Source organism: Lotus japonicus, chromosome 1 (assembly GCF_012489685.1).
Source record: "Lotus japonicus ecotype B-129 chromosome 1, LjGifu_v1.2".
Lineage (NCBI taxonomy): Eukaryota > Viridiplantae > Streptophyta > Magnoliopsida > Fabales > Fabaceae > Lotus > Lotus japonicus.
Genome location: NC_080041.1, coordinates 97,439,513 through 97,465,990, shown reverse-complemented (window position 1 = coordinate 97,465,990; position 26,478 = coordinate 97,439,513). Strand labels below are relative to the sequence as shown.

Here is a 26,478-nt window from a genome sequence, read left to right as displayed (position 1 = left end):
ATGGAGCATGAGGATCATCTCTTTTTGCTTTTCCCAACAACGAAGAGAGTGTGGTTTGCATCTCAGATTGGTGTGAGGGGGGACTCCTTTCCGCCGTTCCGAGAGTTTTGGAGGGCCGTGATTCAGCTTGGTGACGACGAGGTTGTTGCCATGGCACAGTCGATTGTCTACGCTCTTTGGGAAGCACGGAATCAGAAATGCTTTCAGCAGCGAGAGGTGACTACGGAAGCTGTCCTTGGACGTGCGCGTGGTCTCATGGAGGAGGTACAGGTCCGCGACCAAGCTAGTGCACCGGCGGTGGCTTTCCCTGCGCGTTGGAGGAGACCTGGTCCAGGTATTATAAAATGCAATTTTGATGCATATTTCCTTGTTGATGGTCCAGCTGTGATGGGCATGGTGGCGAGGAATAGCGAGGGAGAAGTTATGGCAGCATCTTGCTCCTATCCTCTCTCTATTATTTCTCCCTTGTTGGCGGAGGCCGTGAGCATGAGGTGGACTATGCAATTGGCTATTGATTTAGGATTTCGCAGGATCTTACTGGAAACTGATTGTCTACAACTCTTTAAGGCTTGGAAAGCGAAGGAGCCGGTAGATCATATCTTAGTTCTATTATTTCAGATTGTCGTTTATTAGTTTCTGCTTTTGATTATGTTAATCTTAGTTTTGTTAGACGCACGAGTAACACTGTTGCAGACTTTTTTGGCTAGGAACGCTGCAACCTATGCTGGTTTTGTATGGGTTGAAGAGGTTCCTAATGCTGCTCTTCCTTTAATTATTTATGATGTAACTCTTCTGAAGCCAATTGACATTTAATAGAATTGCAGTTTACTTTCAAAAAAAAACCTTCAAATTTTATACATTTTGATCTTTTAGTCCAATCAATGAGTTACTTAAATTGAGATATAATGTTTTGCAAATGCTTCAGAGTTAATTGATCTTAATTTAATGTGAAGAGTACATCCTATTCTTATTTCACATTGAAGGTATAAGTACACCTTTAGTTTAACAATAAGATGCGATGTCCTACAAATCTAATGTTTACTACATAAAAGATGAAATTTGAATAGTTCCTGAACCTTCCTCTCCCCAACCCTTATGTCCCTTAATTTTTACCACTTGAGCTAACTCTCGGGGACAAGTTATAATACTAGTTATAATAAAATAAGGAAAATGTAGCTCTCAGAAAATAGAAAAAGTAAAAAATATAATAAAATGAAGGTGACAGAAAGAAACAGCTAGAAAACTGAAATTGACCCAATAGAAAATCCCATCCAAACAGAACATAAACAGAAATCATTCATTCACACACAGATACATCACAACAACACACACTGCATCTCTCTCTCTCTCTCTCTCTCTCTCTCTCTCTCTCTCTATCTTTCTCTGTGTGTTGGTGAATTGGGAGTAGCATTTCGCCATAAACCCTCGCAAATCTCGCAATTTCGATTCAGATCCCACTTCGATTCTCACTCTTTCACTCTCTAAATGCCTCTTTCTCTCACTGGGTTTCTCCTCTGATCCGCAACAATGGCGCTCAACAACAACAGGAGCAGCAGTAAGGGATCCCCTTTTCCCCTTCTGGGTTTCGTTCTCCTCTGCCTTCTCGCGCCCCTCATTTTCTTCTTCACAACGCACCTTCACACTCTTCAGGGTCTCTCTCTCACTCTCACTCTATTCATTTTGGATTTTGAATTGTTTGTAATCATAGTATTTTGCTTTGTCATTTTTTTGTGTTATTTCTCAATTGTTACTTGTTCTGCAGATCCTTGGAGGAGAAATGGGAACTGGGTATTGGTTAATTTTTAGTGTTTTACTTTGTTTTGCATTTGCCATGTTTGTTCAATTGGAAAGTATATTGTTTTCAATTCTTTGCTATTGACTTGGATACTGAAATGCAAGATCTGTGCTTCCTGTGGCAGTGTGAAGTAGTGCGCGATTAACCTTTTGTGTTTTACTCTTTTAAGTTATCTAGGTGCTCTTTGTAAATTGAGGCATCATCTATTACTTTATTCAGTTGATTTGGCATTTTATGTTAGAGAGGTTTGGAGTACCTAAGGGATAATCTAAGCTACTTTAAGATAGGATCAAGATATTATAAGATGTTTTTGACAATCTAACAGGAACTATGGTGTTGATAGTTGATAGGGATAGTGTGTTTTATCAATATGTGGCTAAAGTCTACTGAATTGAGATGCTTGGATGGTTTGAACTTTGAATCACTTTGGTGTTAAGTTCACTTTAGGAGCAAAAATGTTGAGGGTTGCAGTGATCCTTAGGAAACCACCTCAATAGGGTTGATTCAAGGCTTGGCAAGGGTTTATGCTTAGCTTAAGACTTAAGTTCATTGGCTTGATGCTTTTAGTTATTTATGATTTTAAAATATTTAGTTGCCAAGAGACTTGTGCTAAGAACTAAGAAGGAAGCATAATATGTAAATTCATGGTAAACGTTTCTTGGGTGTACTTCCCTTGAAGACCCTTGGGCTTTGTGAGATTAGCAAACATGGAACAGCAATTTGATGACAGTGTTTAAAATAAGAGATTCTGCAGTGGATTAACTGTGAACAGCTGGTAGGATATGGCTTTGCTAGTTGATGTTATAAGTCTTATAACTAGTGATCTATTCTTATAGTAATAGTATGTGTCATGAATGTTTCTCATAACTATGAATATAATATATACTTTTTTGTCAATAAATGTATGTTACTATGTTTATGCTTGTGCCTTGTACTTATGCTTCCAATCCTCGCTGCATGACTTGGTGGTGTTTTATTGAACAAAATATTGACTATATCCTGTTTAAGGATGCAGAAACATTGGTCTGTTTGTTTGTGTATCCTCATTTTGTTGTTAGAGACCTTCAGATTATGAAAATTAAAATGCGGCATAATGTCCTTGACTTGAGGAGAAAAAATGGAATAAAAGCATTCTGAATTTCAGATTACAATCCCTATGAATTTCTCTTATTTGGTCATGTAAATGAGTTTGAGTTACTCTAATTACTTCAAACACATTCTGCAGATCAAGATGATATTTTAGCTGGTACAAGCAAACAGGTAGGCTGTTTTATACATTTTCAGGTTTATATCTAATATAAGTAAACAAATAAAGCTTCTTTCTGTTTTTATTTGTTTACCTTTATCTTATTGGCTTTAGATTGGCAAATGGAGAGATTGGCAGGCATTACAGGAGATTAAATCTCTTTTTCCAAAAGAAGTAAGCATAAGCTGATATTACTCCTGTTCTGTTTTTTATAATATTTTCATGTAAGATTTCACTTCCTGCGCTGATAAAAAATATTATATTTTAGGTTCTTGATGTTATTGTGTCCAGCACAAATGATATGGGACCTTTGAGTCTTGAGAATTTCAGAAAGAATATTTCTGCATCATGGAGAGTTGTTGGGTTAAAGACTTCAAATTCGACATATCAGGTTAGGAAGAAAGACTGATATACTACTGCATGAAGCTTCCATTTCCTATATTGAAGGAAAAAATGGCATTGTTGTTTTATTTATACTCTGTATTAATACATTTTTATTTTACTTTTTTCAAAGCTAAACCAACCAGCCACACATCTTAGACAGGAAAAACAAAAGGGGAAGGAAGGAAGATCTTCAGGTGGTGTCTTACTTTCAGTCAATATGCCTCTGTTTTATTTTACTTTACTTTCTCATTCAATTTTTTTTATTAATGCAGTTGGTCTTGCTGAATGGACTGATAGTCCTACACGGATAGCGAGAAGAGTGAGCATCATTCTTGGATATTTTTCTTCTTTTAACTTACATATAGTTTTTTTTGTTACAAATCCATTTACAAAGTTAAGTTTGTACTGTGGAGTATTCAGCCACACCTTGTAACTTGTTATCTAGGTAATCTGTGATAGTTACAAACAGGCTAATTGCTCATATATCATACATATAACCCATATGAGATCCAAGCCACCAATATATTTAGTATTGCACACCCAAGCTGTCCTATCTGTCTGTTACTTCTAACTGAACATAAGTTGAGTCAAATTTATTTTGACACTTTGGAGTTTTGCATTTTGTGCTTACAATATAGATATTTTTTTGGCAAGTTTAAACTTAGGATTTTACCTAAGGCATCCTAACAATTTGTTCTTGTACAATTACTCGTGGCTGAAAATTCTAAAGTATAAAGCTTATTCTTTCCTAAACTAATTGTTCCAGAATACATTTGACTTAAAGTAACGGTACCCTATATATATATATATATAGTATTCTGTTTGAAAATACTGTTTAACTTGTGGAGTGATACTTATGGAAATAAGCTTTGTTTCTCTGTAAATATCTTTTGTAGCAATTAATAGAGAAAAGAATGGAAAAGCGTGCTGCTGAGTTGGTAAAACAGGATGATGAAGTAGTTGTAAAACTTGAAGATTCAGCTATTCAACGCTCAAAATCAGTTGATTCAGCAATTCTAGGTAAATACAACATATGGAGGAAAGAAAATGAGAACGAAAATCCTGATGCTACTGTTCGGTTGATGCGAGATCAAATAATTATGGCTAGGGTATACTTGGGTCTTGCAAAGATGAAGAACAAGCTTCAACTGTACCAAGAACTGCAATCTCAGATTAAAGAGAGTCAACGTGCTTTAGGTGATGCAACTTCTGATGCTGACCTACATCACAGGTATGAAACATGTTCACTTTTCCGTTATTGTGTATTTATCTGCATATGCACGTCTTTGTCTGCATTTACGGTCCTATTTACGCAAATGTTTGATTATCTGTAGTGAACATGAAAAAATCAAAGCTATGGGCCAAGTTCTTTCTAAAGCAAAAGAGCAATTGTATGACTGCAAGTTGGTTACTGGGAAATTGAGGGCAATGCTACAAACGGCCGATGAGCAAGTTAGGAGCTTGAAGAAGCAAAGCACATTCCTCAGTCAATTGGCTGCCAAGACCATACCAAATGGAATTCACTGCTTATCTATGCGCCTCACAATAGATTACTACCTCCTTCCTCTTGAAAAGAGAAAGTTCCCTAGGAGTGAGAATTTGGAGAATCCTAGTCTTTATCATTATGCCCTGTTCTCAGACAATGTTTTGGCTGCGTCGGTTGTTGTCAACTCAACTGTTTTGAATGCCAAGGTGAAGGACTTAAGAATATCTCTTACCATACCAGTGACCGTTAGCATGTCTTTCATGTTAATTCTTTTTCGTAGATGATGAATAATTTATTCTTGGAAAGTATGATACTCGCATATTTTGCTTGTATAGTACATCTATGATTTTGTAACATAATAAAACCCAACCTTCCCTGTTTCACATTCTCATCTTCAACATTGCAGGATCCTTCAAAGCATGTGTTTCATCTTGTTACCGATAAACTAAATTTTGGAGCCATGAACATGTGGTTCTTGTTGAATCCTCCTGGAAAAGCTACAATCCATATCGAAAATGTTGATGACTTCAAGTGGTTGAACTCATCCTACTGCCCAGTCTTGAGGCAGCTTGAATCTGCAACTATGAAAGAGTATTATTTCAAGGCAGGCCATCCAACCACTGGTGCTTCTAATCTGAAGTACAGAAATCCAAAATATCTATCAATGCTCAACCACCTGAGGTTCTATCTTCCACAAGTTTATCCAAAACTGGATAAGATTCTTTTTCTTGATGATGACATTGTGGTTCAGAAGGATTTGACTGGATTATGGGCTGTGAATCTCAATGGAAAAGTAAATGGTGCAGTTGAAACATGTGGTGAGAGCTTTCACCGATTTGACAAGTATCTCAACTTTTCGAATCCGCACATTGCAAAAAATTTCGATCCAAATGCTTGTGGTTGGGCATACGGGATGAACATGTTTGATTTGAAGGTGTGGAAAAAGAAAGACATCACTGGCATATATCACAGGTGGCAGAATTTGGTAAGCAGTTGAACAATGAGCATAACAATGGTTTAACATCATGTGTCTATTTTCACATAAATAGATGAATAGCATGTCAAGACCAACTTCATTTTTCTCAGAATCAATTCTGGTATCCAGAAGCTACTCACATAAGTTTCTTCCCAGAATTGATTTTAGCTTTTGAATCAACTATAGAAGAATTCCCAAACATGCATGAACAAAAACAATCTTTCACTGACCCTTTTTTCCCTTGTTTGATTCTAGAATGAAGACAGGGTGCTTTGGAAGCTAGGGACATTACCTCCTGGACTAATGACATTCTATGGATTAACACATCCACTAAATAAATCATGGCATGTACTGGGTTTGGGTTACAATCCAAGTGTAGATCGTTCAGAGATTGAAAATGCAGCAGTTGTACACTACAATGGTAATATGAAGCCATGGTTAGAGATAGCCATGACAAAGTATCGTTCTTACTGGACCAAATATGTCAAGTATAATCATCCCTATCTCAGGAACTGTAAGTTAAATGAATGATCTTGAACTTGATTCCTGATAACTAGGTTTACAAGTACAGAGAAATCTCTCTCTCTCTCTCTCTCTCTCTCTCTGTCTCTCCCTGTCTCTCGAGAATACCCTCAGTTTCCTCTCTAGCTTGGCAAATTCAAGTGATGTTCCTTGTTGGAATGATCAATTGTCTAAGTGATAGGGTCAATGCTTGTATTTTAGTCACCCACTTTGTTCTCTCTTCCCCACGTCATTGATTTTTGTTTCGATTCATTTAATTTGTTTACACCACCCTCACTCATTTAAAACAAGGTACACATAAATTAGTATACCTTGTTTACTATGAAGTTCCTTCATTGTACAATACTTGAATGCTAAGACTGGACTAGAAATTTAATTACAATTTTATGTATTCTTTCAAAATTAGCTTATTTTCCATAATTTATTTGATGTTTGCTTATTGCATTCATATTTTCTTCAAGCGTATGAGTCGTTTATTTGTGATAAAATTACTGTTATTGTCTTCCAATGATGATCCTATTGTATGTGGTCATTAGGGCTCGTTTGGTGATTAGGATAAGGAGACAAGATATGATAGTGTAATCATATCCTGTTGTAATCCGTTGTTTGTTGCGCCAGCATGATATGATAACACAATCTTGTCTCTTATCCTATATGTTCATCATGTGTACAAGTTATTATGTGGGAGGAGTTGGGTTTGAACTAATTCTGACAGGATTGGACAACAATTGTTATTCCTTTTTAGTATATTAACCCCAAATTATTTATTTTATGCATGGATGCTACTCCATGCATAACTCGGTATTTATCCTTAGCCAGCATGAATACATTTCTTTCTCGAGAAGTACCATGCCTTCAAACATCTTGCCATGGCCCATGAGTGAATATGGGTGTTGAATGAGTCTCCATCCTTGCTTTGCCAAAAAGAACACCATTGAAGGTTTGAAAATCTTAAACCTCATACCTCCTTCCTTCTTTGGATTACACAAGGCATCCCAACTAACCCAATGAACCAGCATGTCCCCATTTTTGCTCCCCCACCAGAACCAACTGATCATGCTCCCAATATGACTACATAAGCCCTCCGGCAAGGAGAAACACCCCATAATATACAAAGTTGAAACTTTCCTCTTAAACCTCCCCACAAATGTCGGCAAACCAAGATACTTACAAATGTTGGCAAACCAAGATATTTGGAGTGACTTTCAACAACATTAATTTGCAATCTTCCCTGAAGGGCATGCTTACGATCTTCTGGAGCATTTCAGCTAAAATAAAGTTTTGATTTATCCAAGTTAATCAGCTGGCTAGACACCTGTTGATACTCGGTCAAAACCTGTATGATTAAACCTCCCCACAAATGTCAGCAAACCAAGATACTTACAAATGTTGGCAAACCAAGATATTTGGAGTGACTTTCAACAACATTAATTTGCAATCTTCCCTGAAGGGCATGCTTACGATCTTATGGAGCATTTCAGCTAAAATAAAGTTTTGATAAGTTAATCAGCTGGCTAGACACCTGTTGATACTCGGTCAAAACCTGTATGATTGAACCTAGTTCTTGTGAATTCGCCCGAAAAAAGACAATACTATCACCTGCAAAAAACAAGTGTGAAATCTCAAGGGATTGTCTAGCAATACTGATACCATGAATGGCACCCCTTTCCCGAGCCCTTGTGAGAAGCCTAGAGAAAACATCTACACATAGAATAAAAAAGGTGGGTGAAAGGAGAACCCCTGCCTCAAACCTCTAGTAGCCTGGAAATACATGCATGGAAAATCATTTAGTAGAACCTAGAAAGAAGCAGTGGAAACACATGCCATTAATGTATTAATCATTCGAGAAGGTAAGCCCATTACTGCCATGTCCGTCTTCAGAAAACCCCATTCAATATGGCCATATCCTTGGCCATGTCTAGCTTGAGACCCATATACCCATGTTTGCCAGTCACTTTCTTCCTCATAGAGTCAAAAGTATCAAAAGTTATCAAAATATTATTTGTTATCAATCTACCAGGCACAAAAGCATTTTGATATGGCATCACAATCTGGGGAAGGATTCTGTTTAGTCTATTTGCAATTGTTTTAGCAATGATCTTAAACATAACATTGCAAAGAGATATAGGTTTGAACTCACTAGCATACTTAAGCTTCTTGTCCTTAGGAATCAGGCAAAGGAAAGTCTGATTAAACCTGCTTGGATCTGCACCATTCTTAAGCATGCTAGTGTTAGGGTTTCGCATCATGCTTTAGTTGGATGCATAAGCTTGTTTATTTGAGTGAGCATATTTGCTTTTAATTATCGTATGTATTTACATTGCGTAACACTCATTCAAATTTATTCTCACATGCATGCAAGTGTCGTTGGTAACTTAAATACCTTTTAAAAAAAACTTTACTAGATCAACTGATTTTAACTATCTCTAATTTTTCTATTAATAGAGGAAAAAAGAAATCCAAATTATAAATAAGTTATTTCTGAAACTTACGGACAAAAAAATTAGCCACCTACCATAATGGAACAATGTATGAAACTCATGAAATAAAGAAGGCAAATGTAAAACAACTCAAACCGAAAAGAATTGTCGGTGTGCACTGTGCAGTAACTTGATTAGGAAATAATTGTTGAAAATATCTGTTGATTCTGTTCACCTTATCTCCTAATAGGATTATGAAGAAAATTATGTGGTGCACTTGTGTGTTATCCCTCCAAATATATCTGGTATATCTCTGTTTCTTCAAAGGGCTAGAGATAATAATAAGAATCAGCCATGGATCTGCCTCTGATTACCTTAGTTTGTGCAAGTATTCTCACTTTGCTCATTCTTAGATTATTATACAATCAAACTCAAAATTCTACCAATCTTCCACCAGGGCCACGCCCCTTTCCTATCATAGGAAACATCTTAGAACTTGGAAGAAATCCACACGTAGCACTCACCAAACTCTCAAAGATTTACGGACCCATCATGACATTGAAACTAGGCACCATAACCACCATAGTCATCTCTTCTCCACAATTAGCCAAACAAGTGTTGCAAGAGCATGGCCAAATCTTTTCTAGTAGGACAATCCCTCATTCAATTCAAGTATCTGACAATCACAAATTCTCAGTTGGGTGGCTTCCTACAAATGCTAAGTGGAGGAAGCTTAGAAAAGCTTGTGCCACTAAAGTATTTCCCCACAAGTGCTTGACTCCACAAAAGTCCTTCGACAACAAAAGCTGAAAGAATTGTTGGATTTTGTAAAGGAGAAGAACAGCAAAGGTGAGGCTTTGGATCTAGGTGAGGCAATTTTCTCTACTGTCCTTAATTCAATTTCAAACACTTTCTTTTCTATGGATTTGTCTCACTCAACATCTGATGAAAAGTCTCGAGAGTTTAAGACTATTATTGAGGGTTACATGGAGGAAGCTGGAAAGCCGAACGTTGCAGATTTCTTTCCTATTCTTCGTCCAATTGACCCACAGGGTGGTCATGCAAGGATGACCATTTTTTTGGTGAAGTTAGCTAAGATTTTTGATGGAATTATTGAAGAAAGAATGTGTTCACGAGTTTCAAGAGCTGATTCTAAGGTCTCCAATGATGTGCTAGATTCAATTCTTTTCGAAATTGAAGAAACAAGTTCTCAGTTGAGCCTCAGAGAGATAATGCAACTATTTCTGGTTAGTACTTAGTTTTAAAAGAGTTGCAGGTGATTCTATCATTGTACATTTAGATGACCTCTCTATTCATTTCACTCATTTTCATTTTCATTGCATGCCTTCAATATTTTATTCTACACCATTTAATTTGCTAATACCAGGCATGTTTGATAGATGTTTAAAATGATTTTTCATTAGGATTTATTTGTTTAGGATTTATTTATTGCTGGGATTGACACAACATCAAGCACGGTTGAATGGGTGATGGCAGAGCTACTACGCAATCCTGATAAATTAGCAAAAGCAAAAGAAGAGTTGTGTGAAGTAATTGGTGTAGATGCAACACTTGAAGAACCACACATCTCAAAATTACCTTTCATACAAGCAATAGTGAAGGAAACTCTTCGCTTGCACCCACCAGCTCCATTTCTACTACCATACAAGTGTGATGGAGCGGTAAACATATCTGGCTTTCAAGTGCCAAAAGATGCTCAAGTATTTGTCAATGTGTGGGCCATGGGACGAGATCCGACCATTTGGAAAAATCCATATATATTCGATCCCGATAGATTTTTGGAGTGTGAAATTAATTTTAAAGGCCATAATTTTGAGCTAATACCATTTGGGGCAGGTAAAAGGATATGCCCTGGATTACCATTAGCTCATAGGTCAGTGCATTTAATGGTGGCCTTCCTTTTGCACAACTTTGAATGGAAGTTATCTGATGGATTAACACCAGAAAACATGAATATGGTAGAACATTTCGGGTTAACCTTAAAGAGGATCCAACCACTTCGAGTTCAAGCTATTTCAGTCAAGGACAATTAATTACATATAAGAGTAATGCTTCTAAGTTTACGTGGATCCATGTATTTACGAGGGTCACTCAAGATACACTTACGGTACCCTGCTTGTTAAGTATAGAGTAGTTTGCATGTGCCATTCCAAGTTACAAGCTCGTGTACCTTATATCATTTATTTTAGTTATGTAATATAGACAACAGATAAGGGGCTGCAACTGTTGCATCTGCCATTCCTAATAATGAATAAAGGATCAAGTTATTTTCATCTTCTTATCTTAGTTTTTTTTTATAAGCAAAGAAATTCATTAATGGGAGTACAAGGGGTACTCAACCCAAAATATAACAAAGAAAGAGTAGGAGAAAAAATAAAAACAAAATCCAAACCAGAAAAACTACCCCAGCATAGAGTAATACAATAGAAGTCAAATACCCCCCCTTTACATAACGCACCAGCTCACAATATCCCAACAACCAACGCAGTCAACACAACTAGAAATACCCAACATCCCAATTTCGATGCCAGAACTGGTGCACAAAACCAATATATCCAAACTCAACATTTCACAGCCGGTGGCACTACAATTACTGCAAACAAATAATGGGGTAAGATGACCATTCAAATAGAGAGCAACTAAGCCTTCCTGTCTTGTGCTTTATCCAATTCCATGATCTCCATTTGATCACTTCCATTGTAGGAATATCCAGCACCCCATTCCTGAAAATAAGCTCATTCCTCATTAACCAGATTGACCACACCACCGCTAGCCAAATTGAATCAGCACCCCTCTGTTGTTTCTGATCCCGCCAAAATGAAATTGCAGTAAATGGTGTCTGGGTTACTTGGCAACACTGTACAGATACCCAACCAACGGTAGCACTCCCACCAAATATCCAATGAAATTGAGCAAGAGAACAAAAGGTGAGCAGTTGATTCCACCTCTAAAGAGCACAACTTACAAATCGTTTCTTCTTGAGTCTGTAATACCTTGCGCTTCCACAAGTTCAAGAGACAAGGGATTCTATCCAAGAGGAGTCTCCACGAAAACGCCTTCACAGTAGATGGTCCGGGTAAAAATATGATCAGGAGGTAATAACATCGGTGCCTGCAAAAAAAATAAAAAGAGTTAACTGTAAAACCACCGTCTGTGCCTGGGAGCCAACACCATTTATCAGGCACCCCCTCCAATAGAGTAATTCTCCCCACTCCATCTAGCATCATAGTTAACCACTGCAATTCCCTCCCCAACAGTGGCCTCCTCCATCTCAACTTCCACCTCCAAGCCCCATCAACCCACTCACCACAATTTTGTACGCTTTCATATTTAAACCTGGACAAATTATATAATCTATGATACTTATCACAAAGCTTTCCACTAGCAACCCAATTATCATGCCAGAATTTTGTATCATTTCCTCCCCTAACAATCTTCTGAGCTCCCAATTTAAACCAGTCACCATCATCATCACAGCATGAAGCCTTCACATCTTTTTTCCACCACAAAGATTCCTTCATAGTTGACATTCCACTATACTTGGCCTTAATAACCTGACACCAAAGACTCTCAGGCTCAGTTAAAAATTTCCACCTCCACTTGCCCAACAAAGATTTATTAAAAAGATTTAAATCTTTTATTCCAAGATCTCCCACGTCTTTAGGCTTGCAAATAGAAGACCATTTCACCCAAGCAATCTTCCTCACCTCCCTCACCTCCCCACAAGAAATCTCTCATGATCTTAATACAAATATTCACAATACCAGCTGGCATTCTGAAAAAAGAGAGATAAAAGAGTGCCAAAGCAGACAACACACTCTGAATTAAACAAATCCTGCCCCCAAAGGATATAGACTTCATATTCCAAGCACATAACTTAGCCTTAAATTTCTGAACAACCGGATCCCACATCCTACTACGCTGTGGGCAGCCCCCTACAGGGAGGCCCAGATACGTGAAAGGGACAGTCATGAGCTTACAGTGCAGAATTGATGCCAGCTGATGAAAATCATTTCCACCCACTGAAATGGCAGCTAACCTACTCTTGTTAAAATTAACTTTCAAACCAGAAATTAGCTCAAAGCACCGTAGCACACATTTAATAATCACTGTATTCTGCAAACTGGCTTCCCCCAGAAAAATAGTATCATCTGCAAATTGTAATAAAGATACCTCCACGGATTCCTGACCTGCTACCTTGAATCCTCTGAATTTTCCCAATTTAACCGCATTTAAAAACAACCCATTTAATCCTTCAGCAACAATAAGGAATAGAAAAGGAGCCAATGGATCACCTTGCCTTAATCCCTTCTCCATTTTAAACTCACTGCATGGGCTGCCATTAACCAACACAGAAACAGAAGCAGATTCAAGACAACTTTTAATCCACCCAATCCACCTCTCGTCAAATTTCATTATTCTCATCCTATAAAACAGAAAGTCCCACTGAACGGAATCATAAGCCTTCTCATAATCCACTTGGAAGATAATAGTTGGCTTCTTCCGGATTCGCGCTTCATGTACAACCTCATTCACTACCACCACACTATCCAGCATATTTCTACCACCAAGGAAAGCAAACTGCCAATCATCAATAACCTTCCCAAGAACAAGTTTTAAGCGAGCAGCCAATAACTTAGAAATCACTTTATAAATACACTCAATCAGAGAAATTGGCCGAAACTCCCCAAGATGTTGGGGGAGGGAACCTTAGGGATAAGAACGATAAATGACGCATTCGATTCCTTAGGCCACACCCCTCTAGACCAGAACTCAAGAACAGTTTTAATAAAATCAGGCTTCAGGACACCCAGAATTTCTGAATAAAATTAAAATTGTACCCATCTGGTCCCTGACTCTTATCCCCGCCACATGCCCAAACTGCCTCTCTAACCTCATCCTCAAAAAAAGCAGACACCAGCGAAGAGTTGCACTGCGCTGAGAGAACCCTGAACTGAACCCCATCCAAGGCTGGCCGATTCCACCTTTCTGACTTGAACTTGTTCTCAAAAAAAGACTTAGCTGTTGTTCTTATGTTCAACAGATTCTCCTCCCGAACCCCATCAACCAGCAGGCCTACAATGGAGTTTGCACGTCTTTTCCAATTGATCGAGGCATGAAAATAACTAGTATTCTGATCACCCTCCGCAATCCACTTAGACCTGGCCTTTTGACAAAGAAGTGATTCCTGGGATTTTAAAACAGTCCAAAATTCACTAAGAAGACTCCGCCGAGTCTCCACCTCCAACTGAGACAACCCCACCTCCTCCTCTCTAACATCAAGCTCATTAATTTGTTGAACAACTCTCTCCCTTTTCAATGTCAGATCCCCAAAAACCTCCCTATTCCACACTTTCAACTCACCCTTAAGCCTTTTTAACTTCTCTTTCAGAACAAAGGCTCCCCACCCATTGACACTCGCATTCTTCTAAGAAGTCTCAAGAGATTTAAGACCCTAAAAGGCTTAGGCCCCCAATTCTGAAAACACTGCCTTAGAAGCAAAGGACAATGATCAGAGATGTCCCTATTAAGCACCAGCTGAGATCAATTACTCCAAAGAAAGTCCCAATCAGAAGAAATCAGGAACCTATCAATATAGCTGCGGGCTTGATTATTCGGACGTTGCCATGTGAATTTTCGACCAGCTAGCGGAATATCAAGAAGTTCCATAGCCACAATGAAGTCATTAAACTCCTGCATATCCCTTCTTTGAGACCCTTGCATCCCTGCACATCCCCTCCTCTCCTCCTCACACCGGACCGCATTGAAATCCCCCAAGACACACCACGCTGTAACCAGACAGCTTTGCCGCCACAAGACAAGAGCCTCCCACAAAGCTCTCTTAGCAATAGAATTACAGGGTGGATACACATTCACAATAACTCATTTCCCTGGCAATCCCCCCAAACTCCAATAAGACCCAAAAAACCTTGACCCACCACAAGGTTTTCCAAGACAAACAAATTTTTTCTCCACACACAAAGTAACCCGCCACCCCTATTAACTGCTGGCACCGCCCTCCACTCAAAATCTGAATCACCCCACACCTGAGCACAAATCCTCCTATCTACAGTCTCAAGCTTAGTTTCCTGAATACAAACCATCTCCACATGATTTTTACAGACTAACTCTCTAACCACCCTCCTCTTCGCCCCACCTCCTAGACCCCTCACATTATAAGACAAAATTATCATTGACAACTACCATTCCCTTCTTCCTGGATAATATTACCCAGGACACCTCCCTGTTCATTAGCATCTCGGTTCTCTAGGCCCACCAGTCTCCTAATAACTTCCCCTTCATCCCCCTCACACGTCACCCCAAGCTCTTTGCCTAGTGCCCAAATTGATTGTCCCTCAACTGAAGCACCTCCCCCCACAACGCACCAGGCCGTTTGAACAGCACCGAATCCGAAATTTCAGAACAAAGTGAATAACAGTGTTGTCGAAGAGATTTTCGCGAACTTGAAGTACTAACCTCTTGTGGTCCACCGCTATGAGCACTAGCACCGTGACCCCCAGAAGCTGCACTATTCACTCTTCGAATCACATCATCAAAGCTGGTCCTGTTGTGTCTCTCACCATCGACACCAAGGGAAATATGCCCTGGTTCGTTCACCACCCCAAGCAAGCAACTTCCGCCACCTTCAATTGTTGCTGCCTGGAATCGTTGTGCTTCTGTATTCCCGTCCCCATGTGTTTTATCTCTATCAAACTGAACAAGTTGAATAAAAGAGGAACACGCGTCTGCAGGTTCTGTAAGCGTTACCAGTTGTTTACTGTTATCGGTAGCCTCCAAAAACTCATTGTTAGTCACACTTGGACTTCCCTCATGTACCTGAACGCCCCCACCAGCACAGCCCAAATCGAAACCATTTTGGGCCTCACATGAATTTAATTCATGGCCCACCTCATTCAACTCCAAAACCTGTGTGTGAGGCACAAATGGGGTCACGTGCCCACCCACAATCTCCAGCATAGTGGGCCCCATAATTAAATTTGAATTTAAGTTTTCCTCCCGTGCACCTCTCCTTTGACCCACATTTATATCAACAGAAAGAATATTCTCCAATGATTGCCCATGATTTGTAACTGATTCCCCCATATTTGTGGAATTTGAACACCCACCACCCTGGCATGCAGTCGTTACCCCAAAAAAACTGCCCTGTGCCGTTACGACCTCTGGCGTAGGAGGAACTGAGTCGCCGGCCACCTGAACCAGAGTATCCGGCAGCGAAAATTCTCCACCACCACCCGTTTCCCCCACCATTATTCCCTCGTCATCGTCCTCGTCCTCACCTCCTAAATCATCCAGACGCACGAAATCATTTAGGAACGACCCACCAGAGCTAGTATCATCATCTTGAGACTCATCAACAGCACAACGACACACATTCACCATTCCTCCGGTTTCCTCGAAAGTCCTTATGTTGTAGACAACATCTCGGATACGCGCCTTCGTGAAATGAGAAATTGGGCTCCTTGAATTGGTTTTGATATGAACCCTCACAAATTCTAAAGACAAGAACCCAGATGTGCTGTGATCGATTGTTATCAAGGTACCAACATGCTTCACAACTTCCTCTATACACCCTTTGTTCCACAAATGCACAGGAAACCCATTACATTTCACCCATGTCAAGCGAAAGTCCAACGACAATGAAGGTGACCACGGGGTGAGATTGGTAAAGACTTCCTCTAAGCCACTCTCTGGTCCCTTCAGCACCTCAGCCATATCAAACCCCTCAGGTCCTGTTAGCAACACCTTGCCCTCCCCCAGATACCGTACTTGAATGGGACTAAAGCCTTTCAGCATTGACCGGTTTTGTAGAGAAGAAACCACATCCTTGTTTTTAAGTGAAGCCACCAAACTTCTCTTAAGCCAGCCAGGGACTTCTTGGACCACAGGGCCTTGCCATTCCTCAACCCCACCAAGTCGGAAACCGCCACTGCCGCGAGCAGGGCCAGTGACCCTCGTCAAGTTCTGACCGGAGTTGACGACCTGTGCATAAGTCTTCTTAGGAGCAGCCTGTTCATAATTCCTCTTATGCACAACCTGCAATGAATGCTTCTTAGAATTCACATCGCGCTGGTCATGCCACACAGGTTGTTCTGGATCACGTCTGTGAGTTCCTCCTTCCCTCAACATGCCACCATGGAGTTGTAACCCTTCCCTCCTCTCAGACCTTCTATTCTCAAACCTAGGAAAGTTCACATTCATCTTGGTGTTGCCAATCATAATAGTATCCAGTTCCTGCTCCAATCTCCTTGGGTTTTTGACCCCAACGAATCTGACAAACCCAAATCTGTGCCCTCTTCTATCCCTTCTTGGTGAAACAAACACGTCCCACACTTTGTCATAGCGTTGGAAGACACGCCATAATTCTTTTTCTCCCCAGAACTCAGGGAAGTTGGAGAAGAAGAAGTCTGTGATGTCCTTTGAGCCTTGATGATTGGCACCACTGCCTCCATCGGAACGTCCAAACCTCGCCTTACGTTCACCCCCTCGACCTCTGTCTCTCTCTCCCTCTCTCTCCCATCCACTCTTTTGTAGTAAACCCAATTCTATTCGATGCATTTTAACAATCATAATAACCTTAGACTCATGCGAGCTTTGTCATCTCTCCAATCCAAAAGAAAAATTTAGTAGTTTTATCAATTATGGTAGTTTCTATTACTCTTATGAACTCACATGTTACTGGGCTGCGAACTATAGAATAGTTTCTACCTCGATCACACAAGCAAAATAAACCATTAGAAAATTTCAGTAAATCAAACTTATCTTTTGTCTCTTGAGTGAAGTCCTTGTCAAACCCTTTTCTTGGTCTTGTCTCGTTTGTCCATAAATAATTTAATTATAATAAAAAAAAAAACAAAAACTACGTAAAGTTTTTTTTTTTTAATTTTAAGTAAATATGTTAAATATCTTTTATGTCAAAAACAATTCTCTCATAATTTATGTTGCCTGTTATTTTTCACATATATTCTTCAGTTAATTTTTTAAGTTTAGAATTAAAGTTGTAAGTATCTCATAAATTATGTGAGTTTTTATGAAAATATTAAAAAAAAGGTCTAAATTATAAAAAATACAGTTCAATTTTTTTTTGAAATTTTTTAATTAAGAAAAAATTAATCTAATTAGTTTTTGTATATACTGTTTTTTGTCTTTCGAATTTTAAAAAATACTGCAAAAAATTGTAGTGCATTTCATAAGATTTTTTAAAAAAATATTAAAATTATTTAAAAACAAATATTTTACCAATTAAACTTAAATTATAAAAAAGATTAAATTTTTATTTTTGAAAGTTTTCATATTGGACTAGACATGAGTGACCGTGCATTGGAAACTCTACATTTCTATTCGCACCACAATCTAGCGAGCCAACCCATAGTCCGGCGTGCGACTCTTATATTTAGCGGGCGATTCCATATCTAGCGAGCCTTTTCGCGACTTCCTCCTCTTGCGAGTGATATTTTCTTTATATGGGCGATTCTACATCGTTTATGTATATTAGTCGTCCCTTAGGTGACCTCACTTCCTTTTGGGTGGTTTATGTGTGTATGCGCTATTTTTTCTGAGACTCGGACTCTATGAATTGGTCTCGGTTCACTACGTTGGTGCTCACAGTGAGGCTCGGTAAAACTTTCCTAGCTCGACAACCATGAACTCACGAGCGTGGTTGAAACCCATGGTGATGGGTAACCCAAGGGGAGGAAGGAATCACTCAACCTCTCGATTTCGAATCAGCTTCTGATTTCGCCATTTCATATCTCACTCAGGCCTCCCATGCTCCAAGGCCTTGTCTCAGCTTTTATTTAATTTATCTAACATTTTTATTTGATTAACGATTAATAAAAATTTAGAATAATTTTATTCTTAATTTTTTTATAAAGCAAAATGATGTATTAATCAAAAGCTTTGAGAATAAAGCTAAGAAGGAGACAAAGCAGGTAAAGGTAATTAGTACATAAAAAAACAATCAGCCAACAACGAAACATAACCCCCAAGAAGGAAATCCCGCAAAAACCATCCTATAAAGAATAACAAAGAAACTAAACACTACAAAAATCAGCTCAAGAGCTAATAAAACGAAGCTAAACACCAGAAAAACCAAAAGGGCAGAGAGCATACCGAAAAGTGACCTTCTCCGACTACCCACTAAAAAACTTGAGAAGAAGAGATAAAGAACTTTGGAAGAACTACCTTAATCTACATGCAAAATTTTTAGCTGCTTATATTTTATTCTTAATAATATTAAATATCATTATGTATATTTTAAAAGTTGAACCTAGAATAATTATTAAAAGTTGAACCTAGAATAATTATTAAAAGTTGAACCTAGAGTATTAAATATTATTATTTTCTCAATTCATATTAATGATAAGCATGATAATTATTTTATGTTATTTTATTTTCATAATTTATACTTTTAATCATATTCTAAACTGAACTCATTATCAATTATTCATTAATATTAACTTATTAGTTCGTCATCTACTTCATACCAAATGAAACATTTTCATCAATTAACTAAATAAATAAAGTCCGAAGAACAATTCACGCAACTAAGTAATTTAGATTTACCATAAGTGATACAATAATATCTATTCAACATTATAAAATATCATTGAAACAAAGAAATATTTCTAACACCAATTTCCAAAAAGTTCAAACCATGTTTGAAAGCTTTCGCCCAACATAACTTTCAAAACAAATCAAATAAATATTACAAGAGAGACGCCACATTATCCTTAGTAAAGACACCCAACCACCATACTAAAAGCAAGATTAATAGCTTCGAAGACATGACAGTGGCAGAGCATTGGAAAAATGTCCAGCATTATCTTACTCAAATGATATGGGGCTTGGGAAAGAAATTAAATTTTAGCGATCAACACTTATAATATTGACTATTTTACTAAATCCGTCAATACTGATTAATACCACTATTTGCATTTAACCATTACCAACCAATAGTTTCAGAATAGACCATAGAAAACATTAACCACACTAATTATGCTGTGATTGTGTTGTTTCTTGCCGAGTATAAGAATCCATCTATATTTTACTACCCTATTTAATTTCTTGTTTGTGAAGACTGAAAGAACTGTGAAGAAGAAATGGATACTAGGACTTCATGTTTCAATATACCTCAAATCTATTTCTTCCTTCATTGTGTTTACACCATTTCTAATTTCATACATCATATTTTTCTTTGGTTTTACTTATATTTTCAGAATGTATCTCTTTTTATTTGTTCTAAAAAACTCACTAAATAATTGAGAATCCGATAAAAAATATGAAGAATAACACAATCAATGATTAAAAATAGAATAAAAATACTTAACAATAATAATTATTTTTTCTTAAGCATGATGAAATAAAATATACCACCTTTCACCTGAATCCATAGATAAGTTTTCATAACCTCTAGATTAATGTTTACACAAAACATTTATTTTTTAAGCTAAGACAAGATATATTTATCCAAAATAACAAATAGCTGAACCCAAAATTGTGATATAGAACATTTTTACATAATGAAAATTACTTCTTTGTAGTTGTATTCTTCACTTTATTCTTCACCATCCCGTCAAGTGAGGTAAAATTCCATAATCAATAATCTCCTTAGCCAAGAAAAGTACTTCATTTTCGTCTTCAAAACAATACTACTGTGCACGCCTATATTAAATGATACCAATATTAGTGAGCAATAATATGGCTACAATTGCACGTAGCAGAGGATCTAAATGATCAACTGTATCTACCATTTCTCTTTGATATAATGTCTACTACTTCACAGCATAAGAAGATACCAGAATTAAAAATTCAAGCAATTGTCCATAATCACCTCCATCAATACAGTAGTTATAAAGAAAGTTTAAAATATGTAATTAGGAATGCAAGTATGTATCCACAGGAGTTAAGATGTAAATGACAGTAGAAAAGTAAGCAGATAAAATTATACATATAGTTCATTTGCATAAGTATTTGATTCACAAAATATCTTGACCTTAAGTAACAATATTCATAAGTAGAAATAATGTTCTCTTCCTGACAATAAACCAAAAGAACCAGCTCAAATAAATGTTGGAAACATAGAAACTCACACATGTTCACTTGATGTCCTGTGATTAACAATATCAAAGTTCTTGTGATTTTAAAGCACTATTAGATTCAACTAGTCAATAAAATATTAAAACCTATGTTCTTACCGTGAGTAGACATTGAGAACCTCTACATTGTCCTTTTTCACAACATCCTTCAGTGAGATGAGGCTGGGAATGTGAGAAAAAACTTCAAATGCCGATCCAGTCCCGTGAACCATAAGACTCTTGAAAAAAGACCTTTTGGGTTCATAGTAGATAAAGTAATTGTCAGAATGAAACATCAATATGGCATCAACCTTCTCAAAATGTTTCACAAGCCAATACAAACCACCTAAAGGCCAACATTGTTCGCCCCTAGTGTCAACGCTGAAAATCTTTGTCCAGGATTCTCCAATACCATATTCCTTCATAACCCACACTACAACAGGAGTATCATTAGAAGATGAATCACATATGTAGAGAAATCCCTTTAACTCTGCCATGCTTATCCTTTCGGTATCTGTGATTCCATTATTTTTAAATACATCAGGAGGAGGTGGGAGGTATTCAAAGATGTCACTTTCAAAGTTGAAACACAATATTGAACCTCTCCAATCATGAGAAACTATCCAATGAAGTACCCCCTTCACACAAGTGGGAAATGTAAGGTTCCTAATGAAAAGTCTGGGATCAACAACAACATTCTTCCATGTTGATGTTCCTACAGTATGAACTTGAACAACCAGATCCTCAGAATACCACAAAAAGGTACTACGTCTCGGTGATTCCTTCAAAATTCTCACCACCTTATATTCATTAGTTTTAGGTTGGAAACCAAAACCAATGTATATTAGGGTTTCATGACTTTCACCATCAACTCTGTGAGAATCTGGAAGTCTTATTAACTCACCTGTAGCTGGGTTGCTCACAGCCAAAGGATTACTATTCCATGGATCACACAAGCAAATAAAGCCGTTACATGAATTCACCACACCATAATTGCTCTCACGAAAAGGGAGCTTGAATTTAGGGTCAAGTTTCCAGGGATTTATACATATATGGTTGAAAAAGATACGAAAACAACCACAAAATAGTACCTTTTCTTTATCAACATCATCTTCAAACATATCCAGTTGATCACGTAAGTGTAGGGTTCTTGAATCATTGGACCGAATCATGACACCGGGTTTTGCTTCCTTGAAGTGTATATGGGTGAATTCTGGGTTTGAGATCAATGATTTCAAACTTCTACAAACACATTTGCATTTGAGAATAGACTTAAGGGGAAGTCTTAGAAGAATTTGAATAGTGATGTGTGATGGAAGATCAGTGAGAGAAGTTTCAAGGTGTTGGATTTCTGGATCAGCAGCTTTGATCCCTGGGGATCCAGTGAATCTATTTGGAACCCCTTTCTTTCTCATGGCTGCCGCTACCCTAAGACTCTGCTACACTTTGACTCTAGAACCCTACAATTTTGAATTTATAGTAAAATTAAAATTAAATAATTTTTTTTAATTTAAAAGTTATATCATAATTGTAATAAAATTTAAGAAAAATTTAATTTAGAATAAATTATATTAAAATGTAAAGTATTTTAGTTAGAATTTAAAATAGTAGGATAGTTATAACAGTGCTATTTTAAATTTTAATCAGTCCAAAATGATGTCAAAATTAAAATTCTTCCAACAGACTTACAAAACTAGACAACGTTTAATTTGAAATTAAGGATAATAACACACTAACCATAATATTTGAATTATAATGTTAAGAAAATTAAAATTCTTTCAACATACTTACGAAAATTGGATATGATTTAATTTAAATTTAAACATAATAACACACTAACTTTAATATTTGAATATGTGGTTAATCATTAATATGAAAAATTCATTGACGCTAATATACAATGTTCAAGAATGAGGAGTCACTTTCATTTAGAAATGAGAAATCACATCATGTGAAGATAAAATACTTTTAAAGTTGGTGTATATATTAAATCTATTATGAATTAATTAAAAGTAATATTACAATACTAATGTTAACGTATATTTTTTGCAAGCGAAAAAAAAACTAACACCCTTGTCATTTAGGAGAAACCTAGTTACAACATGGGGGAGGTCAGCACAATAGAAAGGGATTGCTTTGCTTGTTGGACATCTTTCCTAATTTGCCAGCTTGTGCACTACACCCTGCAGGAGCATGGAGAAGATAAACCTCCCAATTGAGGCGTAGGAGTTGAAGAACATTAGCAAAATCGACATAAAATTGGAACTGAACCCAACCAACCTACCTCAAAAGTTGATTGACCTGAAAGCTATAAAATTCATACTGAACCTTCCTAAAATCCATCTTCTGAAAAAGAGTCAATCTGTGCTTGGTGGCATGAACTTCATCTAAGAAATCATCTCACATTTCTCATTTCACAACAAAGTCAAATTTCACACTTCCCTATGAGTCCTTAGTCATCTCACCACCAATAATGCCACTGAAATTAAGAATACAATTGTCGTCAATGTTGAGCTTGGTCCAAGGGAAATAAGAGGAAATCTAGCAACTAGATTTTCTTATATATATGGTGGATCATATGATCACCATTTATCATTAATTTGAGATTCTAAACAACTCTTACAATAAATTAATGAACATAGTGGAGCGTCCATGCAACACGACCAAAGACAAAACTATTAAACCATCTGCAAATCCACTAAGAATAAAAGAGGAAAGCTACAAGTCATGCTTGATTATGAGTAGAAACCAATCCTAAGTATTTCTACTAAAGAAGATAATGAGATTTTTGTACATGTTTGGCATGCGGATAGGCACTCAAACAATGAAGAACATTCTCAATTGAGAAAGAGCATCTTCGACAACTTGATGTAGAGGAAATATTGCACTGAAACCTATACTCGTTGGTAGGCAACTTGTCAAGCACTGCCAACCAGGTAGAAAACTTGACCATTTCAAGAACACCAATCTTCTGAATAAAGTTCAAGGGGATGGGAGAATTAGGCTCATTATGTTGGTTGATCAACCTAAGATAAGCCACAGGAGTGGTAACATACCTTGTCTAGGGAATTTACCAAAAGTCCAAGTGTCACTTGTACTTAGAGAAGTGATGATCAAGATGGGAGAAAGTGTTTTTCTTGATCTTAGGGGAATTAGTTGTATGCAATACATTAATGTTACATGATTAGTTTCTCAAAGATCAACAATACGGAGAGCGATATAGCTAATATGCACAAAAGCCACAAGATCACATAATCTACCCAACATTATCCAATCCTTATACCATATACTCCAAGACCAATCCTGAATCGAGAAAACAAAGCTAATTTTCAAAGCCTAGAAAGAAAGGATGACACATTTTCAGCAAAGGAAAAAGGGACCTCCGCACATATGAAAATAAGTACTTGCCTTTAAGGTTCTTAATATAAAGAATAGAGCTCCAAAGGAATTCAAGTTGAGGCAAGAGTTTATAGGCCAAATTATTTACCATAACAATATTCATATGCCTAGAATATTTCACCCTTGATTCCCATGATATTTTGGCATAGTCATACACTTCTAGCTCACCAAATTGAACCTTCTGGTTTCTCTCTCCTTTGACCAAATGAAGTTTCACGCAATTAAGTAATTTAGATTTACCATAAGTGATACAATAAGATCTATTCAACATTATAAAATATCATTGAAACAAAGAAATATATCTAACACCAATTTCAAAAAAATTCAAACCATGTTTGAAAGCTTTCACCCAACATAACTTCTAAAACAATTCACACAAATATTACAAGAGATACGCCACATTATCCCTTAGCAAAGACTCCCAACCACCACACTAAAAGCAAGATTAATAGCTTCCAAGACATGACAGTAGCAGAGCATTGGAAAAATCTACAGCATTATCTTACTCAAATGATATGGGGCTTGAGAAAGAAATTTAGCGATCAATACTTATAATATTGACTATTTTTCTAAATCCGCCAATACTGATTAATACCACTATTAGCATTTAAACATTACCAACCAATAGTTTCAGAATAGACCATAGAAAACATAAACCACACTAATTATGATGTGATTGTGTTGTTTCTTGCCGAGTATAAGAATCCATCTATATTTTACTACCCTATTTAATTTCTTGTTTGTGAAGACTGAAAAGAACTGTGAAGGAGAAATAGATACTAGGACTTCATGTTTCAATATACCTCAAATCTATTTCTTACTTCATTGTGTTTACACCATTTCTAATTTCATACCTCATAGTTTTCTTTGATTTTACTTATATTTTCAGTATGTATCTCTTTTTATTTGTTCTAAATAAACTCACTAAATAATTGAGAATCTGATAAAAATTATGAAGAACAACACAATCAATGATTAAAAAATAGAATAAAAATACTTAACAATAATAATTATTTTTTCTTGAGCATGATGAAATAAAATATACCATCTTTCACATGAAACCATAGGTAAGTTTTCATAACCTCTAGATTAAAGTTTACACAAAACATAAATTTTTTAAGCTACTACAAGATATATTTTCCCAAAATAACAAATAGCTGAACCCAAAATTGTGATATAGCACATTTTTCTAGAATGACAATTACTTCTTTGTAGTTGTTTTCTTCACTTTATTCTTCACCATCCCGTCAAGTGAGGTAAAAATCCATAATCAATAATCTCCATAGCCAAGAAAAGTACTTCATTTACGTCTTCAAAACAATACTACTCTGCACGCCTAGATTAAATGATACCAGTATTATTGAACAATAATATGGCTACAACTGCACGTAGCAGAGGATCTAAATGATCAAATATATCTAACTTTTCTCTTTGATAATAACACACTAACCATAATATTTGAATTATATTGTTAAGAAAATTAAAATTCTTTCAACATACTTACGAAAATTAGACTTCATTTAATTTGAATTTAAACATAATAACACACTTACCTTAATATTTGAATATGTGGTTAATCATTAATATGAAAAATTCTTTGATCCTAATATACAATGTTCAAGAATGAGGAGTCTTTTTCATTTAGAAATAAGGAATCACATAATGTGAAGATAAAATACTTTTAAAATTGGTGTGTATGTTAAATCTTCTATGAATTAATTAAAAGTAATATTACAATACTAATGTTAACGTATATTTTTTGCAAGCGAAAAAAAAACTAACACCCTTGTCATTTAGGAGAAACCTAGTTACAACATGGGGGAGGTCAGCACAATAGAAAGGGATTGCTTTGCTTGTTGGACATCTTTCCTAATTTGCCAGCTTGTGCACTACACCCTGCAGGAGCATGGAGAAGATAAACCTCCCAATTGAGGCGTAGGAGTTGAAGAACATTAGCAAAATCAACATAAAATTGGAACTAAACCCAACCAACCTACCTCAAAAGTTGATTGACCTGAAAGCTATAAAATTCATACTGAACCTTCCTAAAATCCATCTTCTGAAAAAGAGTCAATCTGTGCTTGGTGGCATGAACTTCATCTAAGAAATCATCTCACATTTCTCATTTCACAAC

General features: G+C 36.8%; 3 protein-coding genes and 1 pseudogene across 3 annotated transcripts; 3 read left to right on the top strand and 1 right to left on the bottom strand.

The window, feature by feature from the left end:
* On the top strand, positions 1 to 633 carry LOC130713718 (uncharacterized). Its single transcript, XM_057563518.1, has one exon. The coding sequence runs from the start codon at positions 1 to 3 to the stop codon at positions 631 to 633; it is 633 nt and encodes a 210-aa protein (XP_057419501.1).
* Positions 634 to 1,302: 669 nt separating this feature from the next.
* LOC130728176 (polygalacturonate 4-alpha-galacturonosyltransferase-like) lies at positions 1,303 to 6,869 on the top strand. The gene is made up of 10 exons (XM_057579539.1): positions 1,303 to 1,651; positions 3,021 to 3,055; positions 3,156 to 3,215; positions 3,310 to 3,432; positions 3,556 to 3,619; positions 3,698 to 3,744; positions 4,322 to 4,656; positions 4,760 to 5,117; positions 5,318 to 5,896; positions 6,143 to 6,869. Exons 1-10 carry the CDS (start codon positions 1,528 to 1,530, stop codon positions 6,416 to 6,418), a joined length of 2,001 nt encoding a protein of 666 aa, XP_057435522.1. The 5' UTR covers positions 1,303 to 1,527; the 3' UTR covers positions 6,419 to 6,869.
* Positions 6,870 to 9,065: 2,196 nt separating this feature from the next.
* On the top strand, positions 9,066 to 11,123 carry LOC130728172 (geraniol 8-hydroxylase-like; annotated as a pseudogene).
* Positions 11,124 to 21,061: 9,938 nt separating this feature from the next.
* LOC130713696 (F-box protein At3g07870-like) lies at positions 21,062 to 22,360 on the bottom strand. Its single transcript, XM_057563495.1, has one exon. The coding sequence runs from the start codon at positions 22,358 to 22,360 to the stop codon at positions 21,062 to 21,064; it is 1,299 nt and encodes a 432-aa protein (XP_057419478.1).
* Between the last annotated feature and the right edge of the window lie 4,118 nt (positions 22,361 to 26,478).

Excerpts from the sequence above, each read along its gene's own strand:
- LOC130728176 (XM_057579539.1), top strand. The coding sequence starts at position 1,528 with ATGGCGCTCAACAACAACAGGAGCAGCAGTAAGGGATCCCCTTTTCCC. Across the intron at positions 1,652-3,020 it reads GCACCTTCACACTCTTCAGG|ATCAAGATGATATTTTAGCT; the intron begins GTCTCTCTCTCA and ends CACATTCTGCAG. Across the intron at positions 3,745-4,321 it reads CTACACGGATAGCGAGAAGA|CAATTAATAGAGAAAAGAAT; the intron begins GTGAGCATCATT and ends TATCTTTTGTAG.
- LOC130713718 (XM_057563518.1), top strand. The coding sequence starts at position 1 with ATGGAGCATGAGGATCATCTCTTTTTGCTTTTCCCAACAACGAAGAGA.
- LOC130713696 (XM_057563495.1), bottom strand. The coding sequence starts at position 22,360 with ATGAGAAAGAAAGGGGTTCCAAATAGATTCACTGGATCCCCAGGGATC.